The sequence below is a fragment of the Hemicordylus capensis genome, chromosome 1, assembly GCF_027244095.1.
Source record: "Hemicordylus capensis ecotype Gifberg chromosome 1, rHemCap1.1.pri, whole genome shotgun sequence".
Lineage (NCBI taxonomy): Eukaryota > Metazoa > Chordata > Lepidosauria > Squamata > Cordylidae > Hemicordylus > Hemicordylus capensis.
In genome coordinates, this window is record NC_069657.1 from 128,954,408 (window position 1) to 128,962,391 (window position 7,984).

The window sequence follows — 7,984 nt, forward strand, 5'->3', positions numbered from 1 at the left end:
CAAAAGAAAACATATGTAAGCTAGACTGACTTCCCATTCAAACCAAAGCATCATGTTATGGCATGGCTTTTTAACAGATGGAACACATGGAAACTGTATGTAAGCTCTATGTAGAATGTTCTGCCTGTGCTTTCTTCTGCACATGCGCACACACACACACACACACCAAAAAGCTCTTGCCTTTGGGTAGAAATTCATGTTACACTTGACACAGGGCTGAGGCTGGTAGTGTGGGGAGATACCTAGCCTTGTGCAGAGGGTGGCAATTTACCTTGCCCATTTGGAGAAGGCATGAAGCATTTGGGCTGATTGACTTAGCCATGGGAGAGGTGAGTCTTGACTGGCCATTGGGGCAGTACTCCCCTCCCAGATTCAGTCATTGCTGGGTGGGCTTTCCTCCTCTTTCCCATCTTGGGGACAGAGCAGGCTTTGCTGGTCATCCATTTGAAGCAGGGGCGTATCTAGGGGCAGGGCAGGCAGGGCACGTGCCCCGGGCGCCACTTGAAGGGGGGCGGCATTTTGTAAAATTAATTTTTTTAAAAAAAATGGCTGCCAAAAACAAAATGGCCACCGTGCATGCTCAAATGGCCTCTGTGAGGCTCTAGGTCATGCCAGGCTTTGCAGAGGCCATTTGAGCATGCGTGGTAGCCATTTTGTTTTCAGTGGCCTTTAAAAAAAAAAAAGATTATTTTTAAAAACGGCCACTGCACATGATCAAATGGTACCTGCGAGGCCCTAGAGGCCAGTGGTGTGAGGGGGAATCTTTGCACACACACCCAGCCTTTAGGAAGCCCCCCAAAGGGGCTACGGGTAAAAATAATAATAATAAAAATATAATATAAGACACTGTACACATATTCAGATTGGCACTATGTACAGAGAATCAGGGCTTGTGAATACTGAGCTGACGCTTAAGAGCTAGGATTGTATTCATTTGCTCTTACTTTGCTTCTTGAGATTAGTGAGTTAAATGTGATGTCTTGCTAATATGGCTATTAATGGTGAGTTTGTCTTTGAATCAGTGTGAAACCCTTAATATTAAGGCCCACTGGGAGTTTCTTGCTCTCTTTCTCTCATTTTAACTGTCTTTCTGAAAGACTAGAATATATTCCAAGCAGTGACACAGTTTGCTCTGCATATCCTTTAATGATTTTCAGAGTATCTGGGAAAAGTCAAATTCTCCATTTATTTTTTAAAACTTATGTAATAGTGTTGCTACAATCATAATAGAGAATTCGACAGGCACTTCTGTTTAGTTTTCCAAGTACATCTCCACATAGTATTTGGGTATTTCATGAACCCCCACATACTGAAATTTGTAGTTTTCCAGCATTTTTTGGTCAGGCTAAGTCCACTGCTAAATAGTTTTTGAAATATTAAAAGATTAACGAGCTTGACTTGTATTTTTCAGCTGATATGATGGTCAAGTTATCTGAAAGATGGGTGTCAGATGTTTGGACAGTGGGCGCAATTTCAGTGTTTGCCCTAGGCGCTATTTTCCCTAGATACGCTTCTGATTTGAAGGCCAAGTGGGAATGTTTCACTTTCCCCCTGCATTGGCCTGGGGTGGGGGTGCCTACTCTGTTTTGTTTCCCATTTAGTTAGTTAGGTCACAACTAGCAGGTGCAATGTGGGTTGTGTTCAGAATCCCCCTCCCCTTGCCTCGTGCAAGTGGGAGGGTGTTTGTCCCAGCCCGGGACTCACGAGCCCAAGAAGAAGCCTGATTGGTTGGCTGGCTCGTGGTGGGCGGGGCTTGCTGAGAGGCCGAGCGTTTCCCCGCTCTGGCCTCTCAGTCGGCTGTTTGTTTCCGATTAGGAAGGAGCTCGGTCCAGGAGCTCCTTCCTCGAAGGCCTTAGTGGGGGGGGTGCGCCCGACAAGCGGGCGAGGCAGCATTCGGCGGCGTTCCGTCGAGGGGGCCATAGTGTCAGCGGTGGCCCCGCTGGTAGGGGGTTACTCCCGGGACTGCTCCCGGCTGGGTTGCAGCTGCAGCAGCAGCGTCTTTGGGCCTCTTCAGCGCGGCGTCGGCACTCGGCTTCCTGGGCGTGGTTCTCCTTCTGGGCGTTTGCCCTTTTGGTTTGTGGGGTATTTGGGGGGTTTCCATCAGCCTGGGTGGCTGGGCAGCGGCCCCTTTTCCGTTCCCTGGAGCACTACTTTTGATGCCAACATTCTTTTATTTGTTTGGTGGGTAGCAGGCTGGGTGCTTGTGCTCATCGGTGCCCTGGTGGGCTTGGCCTGGTTGAGAGTCAAAAGGCCTTTTCAAACCTTCTCCTTGGGTGGGGGGCTCTGGTGCTTTCCTGGATAGGATTGAGTATTGCTTTTGATTCAGGACAAGGGCTTGGCTTTTGTTCTATATCCTTGCTACCTTCATTCTGTGCGTTGTTGGCGCTTTTTTCCTCCAACCCCTTTTGGAATCCCACTATTTGGAGGCAGTATGCCGGGGAAGGCCAAGGGCAAGAAAGGGGGGCGCCCTGTTAGGCAGCCCAAGAGGCCTGCTCCCCCGCAGTCCTCCTCGGAGGAGGAGGATGAGGAGATGACTCTGATACGGGGGTTAATTAATAGGATGGAAGCTTTAGAGAAAGCAAAAGCAGCCCCCTCCGACAAAGGTGCGGGTCCTTCAGGTGTGTGGGGGGTGCCTCCTCCTAAGGTCCCTCGGAGGACCAGGGGTTCTGTAAAAAGCCAGCTGCTAACTTCTCTCTCTAGTAGGCTGGCTGCGCTTGAAGAAGGGCTGAACCCTGCTGGACCGGGCCCTTCTGCTCCTGCGTTACCGCTTCCTGAACCTGAGTCTCCAGTTCCGGAGTCGCCTTCACCATTGCTACCTCCGCCTGCGGCACCAGTTGTTCAGCCTCCAGTGGATACGGCTACTCCTTTGGCCCAGGGTGAGCCAGCAGCACCTACACCGCCCGGCGTCACCGGCCAGTGGCTTTGTCCCTGGCCGATGCCTGCCATGGGTGGATGGGGCCCAGCTTCTTACTGGCCCCCATATACACAACCTTGGGTGGCGGGTTCCCCGCCGGTTTTTCCTGGAGTTATTGCAGGCTTACAAGGCGCTGCGGAGCAGGTCTGGTTGGGCAACCGGCCCTCCAGCGGGTCGCTCCCACTCCCGGGGGTGGCCTCCTCTGCTGGATCTGCCACGGGGATGCAGGCGGGTTATTATCCGATGGGGATTCTGCCGTCACCTCAGCATGCGCCCTATGGTAGCATGGGCCTCCCGTTAGGGGATCACTTACTCCCTTCTACAAAAGAAAAAATCCTTAAGGGTGAATATGTGGACATTTTTAGCTTGTTGTTCAGGGAACCTGAGGTTAAGCATAAAGAGGGGGAATCTTGTAAGGAGCACGAAGCCACCAAGAGAAAGCCGGTCGAAAAGACTTGGAATAATTGGCTTTCTGGCTTCACGATTTATATGGGGGTTATTGTCCAAGCCCAGCCCGCAAGGGGCCCTGCCCTGTTAAAATACATGGATATTATTCACAGAGCGGTCTCCGACTTTGCTGGATCTTCCTGGGTACGGTACGATGAGAGTTTTAGAATGAGGGCTGCCCTTGACCCCACATTGCCCTGGGATGCTCCGTTGCAGGAGTTGTGGCTGGTTACTATGTCTCCAGCCCGGCCCATAGAGGGAGATAGGTCTAACAGTGGGCATTTGCTTTCTAAACCATCGGGGGTTTTGCCCTCAGGGAGTCCTGGGCAACAGTGGGTTCAACCCCACCTTGTTTGCTGGGAGTTTAACTCCAATAGCAAGTGCTCCCGTTCCCCTTGTCGGTTTAAGCATGCCTGCGGGGTCTGTGGGGCGAGGCACCCCAGTTCCTCCTGCCCCAGGGCCAAGTTTGGGGGTTCCGGGGCTAAGTATAGGCAGGGGAGCAGTAAAAAGGGTGGCCCTCCTCCACCCGCTCCGAATAAAGGGTCCTAGCCCTATCAAGGTGGAGGTGCTTGAGCAGCTGTTGCTGGACTATCCTGACCAGTCAGCAGCTTCTTATTTGTTATGTGGCTTCCGGGATGGTTTCAGAATTCCCTCTTCGGCCCGTAGGGGATTAGGCAGTTCTCGCAATCTGAGATCAGTGGTTGGTAAGGAGGAAGTCGTTGTTAGGAAAATTGGTAAGGAGGTGGCTGCGGGCAGGGTGATGGGGCCTTTTGCCAGTCTCCCCTTCCCCAGCCTTAGGGTCTCCCCATTAGGGGTGGTCCCTAAAAAGGTTCCTGGTGAATTTAGGTTGATTCACCACCTTTCTCATCCCAGGGGGTCCTCAGTAAATGATGGCATCCCTGATAGCTTGTGCTCTGTACGTTATACCTCATTTGATGAGGCCATGGAAGTGGTCAGGGGTAGGGGCCCTGGGGCCCTTTTGGCGAAGTGTGATATTGAATCCGCCTTTCGCCTGTTGCCGGTACATCCGAATGACTTCGAGCTGCTGGGCTTTGCATTTGCTGGCCAATTTTATTTTGATAGGGCTTTGCCTATGGGCTGCTCGATTTCCTGCGCAGCATTCGAAACATTCAGCTCCTTTTTGGAGTGGGCAGTTAGGCGCCAGGCGGGTCTTCCCTACATGGCTCATTATTTAGATGATTTTCTTTTTACCGGCAGGGGGAATTCGAGGGAGTGCCACCATTTACTTCGCTCCTTCATGGAGCTAACAGACCGGCTAGGTGTCCCTTTGGCACGGGATAAGATGGAGGGGCCGGTCACGTGCCTCGCCTTTTTGGGGATTGAGTTGGACACTGTTGCCGGTTGCTCCAGGCTGCCTCAGGCCAAGCTGCGGGTTTTATTGGACATGGTTAGGTCCCTTGGTCACGCCCGTAAGGTCTCCCTTAGGGATCTCCAGGTTGTTTTGGGTCATCTCAATTTTGCCTGCAAAGTGGTGGCTCCGGGCCGGGCCTTTTTGCGCCGGTTATGTGACCTGACTGTGGGCTTTAGGGCTCCCCATCACAGAGTACGAATTACGGAGGGTGCCCGGGCCGACCTGGCTCTTTGGGAAGCATTTCTCACTGATTTTAATGGGGTGTCTTTCTGGCGGGATGTTAGACTTCTGGAAACCGACCTGCAGGTCCACTCTGACGCTGCAGGTGGAATAGGTTTTGGGGTTTATTTCAGGGGACGTTGGTGTTCTGCCAGGTGGCCCGAGGATTGGTTCAGGCAGGGGGTTTCTCGGGACCTGACTTTCCTAGAGCTCTTTCCAATTGTGGTGGCCGTGCATATTTGGTCCGCTGAGTTTGCCAACTCCTCAGTTGTGTTTTGGTGTGACAATCTGGCAGTTGTCCAGATTGTCAATAGTCAGACTTCCCAGTCCCCGAGGGTCATGGTTTTGGTTAGGGCATTGGTATTGCAGTGTCTGCGGGCTAACATCCTTTTCCGGTCCCGCCATGTTCCGGGTATCCGGAATGACATAGCTGACGCTTTGTCTCGTTTTCAGTTAAACAGGTTCAGAGCGTTAGCGCCCGAGGCCGCCCTTCACCCGGAACCCATGCCAGCTTTTCTGTGGGAACTTGGCAGGCGGAGGCACAGCGGGCCATAGCGGCATCTCTGGCGCCTAGCACCAGAGCGAGCTACACAGCCAAGCTTGAGGCTTTCTCTCTTTTTCGAAAGACTGAAGGTTTGGTGGAGGTGTGGCCGGTCCCTGTAGAGCAACTTCAGCAGTTTTTGGTCTTCCTCCGTAGGGCGGGGCATGCGGTATCCACTTTGGGGGGCTATCTTGCCGCGTTAGCTTTTGAAGCCCAGGTTCATGGGGTTGGTGATTCCTCCACCGACCCGCGGGTGCGGCGCATGTTGGAGGGTTGGGCTAGGGGGGAGCCTAGGACTAGGGATCCCAGACGCCCTTTTACTCTGGAGTTGGTGGCTTCAACGCTGGGCCACCTAGTGGGGTGCTGCTCTGGCCCATGGGAGGTGTCGCTGTTTAGGGCTGCACTGTTGGTTGCCTTTTGGGGGGCCTTCCGTCCAGGGGAGTTGCTTCCCCGCAGCGGGTCTTCCCCCAGGGACCGCTGCTTGCAATATTCTGATTTATCTTTCGGTGACGGGGAGGTGCGTTTGCTCCTTCGTCGCTCCAAGATGGATCAGAGGGGCAGAGGCCAGACGGTTCGCCTCGCGGCGGCCGGGAATGTCAATGTATGCCCAGTGGTGGCCCTGCGGCAGTACGCTGGGCTGGGCCCCTTTTCGGGGGGATGTCTTTTTACCCACAGCAATCAGACTCCTCTGACGCAGTATCAATTCTTGGCGGTGGTGAGGAAGGCTCTGTTGGCCGCGGGGGTTGCGCTCCAGGGGCTTACTCTACATTCATTTCGTATTGGTGCGGCCACCACCGCTACACGTATGGGGCTTCAGGAGGTCGAAGTTCAGAGGATTGGACGTTGGAGGTCCGTGGCGGTCAGGCGTTATGTGCGCTGACAGCGGACAGGTGTGGGCTCTACTGACCTGTTGCTTTCTTTTGGCAGGTGCTGGCGGGGCGGCGGTCCCGGTCCGAGTCCTGATGTGTGGCCATTCGTTGGTCTTCTGGGCTTTCAAGTGGGCCAGCACCACCCGCTGGGGATCCCAGTTGGGTTTAGGAAGCAAGGCTTCAGTTTATTGGTTGGGCATGAGGGGCATGCTCTGGAATCAGTTGCTTCCAGCATTGAGGGAGCATTTAGATAGGTTTCCCATTCCCGACATCCTGGTTCTTCATTTAGGGGAGAATGATTTGGGCCGGCGGCCTGGCCTCGCCATCCTTCAGCAAGCCTCCTCGGATTTGTCTATTTTGCATAGCTGGATGCCTGGCGTGCGCATAATATGGGTTAATTGGCTCCAGCGCAGGGTGTGGCGGGGTGCTCATTCTTGCCTTAGCTTGGAAAAGGCACGCAGGAAGATTTCAGCCGCAATAGGTAAATTGGTTTTGGCGGCCGGGGGGTCTGTGGTGCGGCAGCCGGATATAGCTGCTCGCTTTCCCGAGTTATTCCGCCCTGATCCACCTGTCTGAGAAAGGTTGTGATTTGTATCTGCATAATATCCGGGAAGTGATTGCTGAAGGTTTGGAGGGGGTGGGGCAGGAAGGTCAAGCGAGGGCTAACCTTCCTGGGTGGTGGTAACAGTGCGGGCTGTGGGTAAGGAGGTCTAGATTTCGGTGAGCACCCTTGGACATTTTAAGGTGGATTGGTCAATTGCTTCCTTGTGGCCTGTGCGGCACGGGAAGAATTACATTGCCAAGAAACCTGCTTCAGGACTTCACCTACCTTTGGGCTGTGCGGTCCGGGGAGGTAAAGATCTGAAGCTGTCCAGATCCCCTCTTCTAAAAGGGGTGGTTGGCTTTGAAGGAATTGGGCGGGAGCTACCTGTCTCTTTCCTGAGCCAGGGTGTGTCGCCCTTGCAGGCGATGGGTAGGACGTTTTGAATCCTAGCCCACGCCTAGGTGCCCGCACTGTTTTATGTTGGTGATTAATCACCTTGTTTCCAGTCCGCCACAAATGTTGTTATATTAATAAAGCGTGGCCCGTTTCTCCCATTAAAAAATGTCTCTGTGTCTTCTTGGGCTGGGGTCTGGGTACAAATAGCAGGGTTTACATCGGTGAACACGCTTAGAGGCTATTCACATGATGGGAGAAGATCAGGCTAGCGGAGGCTAGCCCAATTTCCTCCCATCGTGAGAACCACTGGGCTTGGCTGCAAGCCCGGTGGTTCTTAAGCAGGTCACCAACTTAAGTAGCCAGGCACTTAAACCGGGTTTGCAGAGCAAGAGCTCTGCAAACCTGGTTTTTCTGACCATGAATTGCCATGGCACGGTTCTGCACCACAGCAACTCATGAGGAGACCCCCAGAGGGGAGGCGAAAAGCCGCCTCCCAGCTCAGGGGTCTCTCCAGCATGCCCTGCATGCTCGCACAGGGCATGCTGGAGCTTCCGGGGGCCAATTGGCCCCCGCTCCCTCCAGCACCTGCCGGCTCCATAACAGAGCCAGCAGTAGTGTGGGTGGCCGATCTGGCTGCCCAGACCCGACTGCAGGATCATCTAAGCCCTGAGCAGCTAAGCCC

General features: G+C 53.7%; 1 protein-coding gene across 1 annotated transcript; it reads left to right on the plus strand.

The window, feature by feature from the left end:
• The first annotated feature begins 1,864 nt into the window (after positions 1 to 1,864).
• LOC128339712 (uncharacterized) lies at positions 1,865 to 7,646 on the plus strand. Its single transcript, XM_053284056.1, has 2 exons — positions 1,865 to 2,876; positions 6,421 to 7,646. The coding sequence occupies exons 1-2, from the start codon at positions 2,432 to 2,434 to the stop codon at positions 6,936 to 6,938; spliced, it is 963 nt and encodes a 320-aa protein (XP_053140031.1). The 5' UTR covers positions 1,865 to 2,431; the 3' UTR covers positions 6,939 to 7,646.
• Positions 7,647 to 7,984: the final 338 nt, after the last annotated feature.

Bases quoted from the DNA above. Each gene is read 5' to 3' on its own strand.
- LOC128339712 (XM_053284056.1), top strand. From the start codon at position 2,432: ATGCCGGGGAAGGCCAAGGGCAAGAAAGGGGGGCGCCCTGTTAGGCAG. The intron at 2,877-6,420 runs GTGAGCCAGCAG...TTCTTTTGGCAG, and splicing joins GGCTACTCCTTTGGCCCAGG to GTGCTGGCGGGGCGGCGGTC.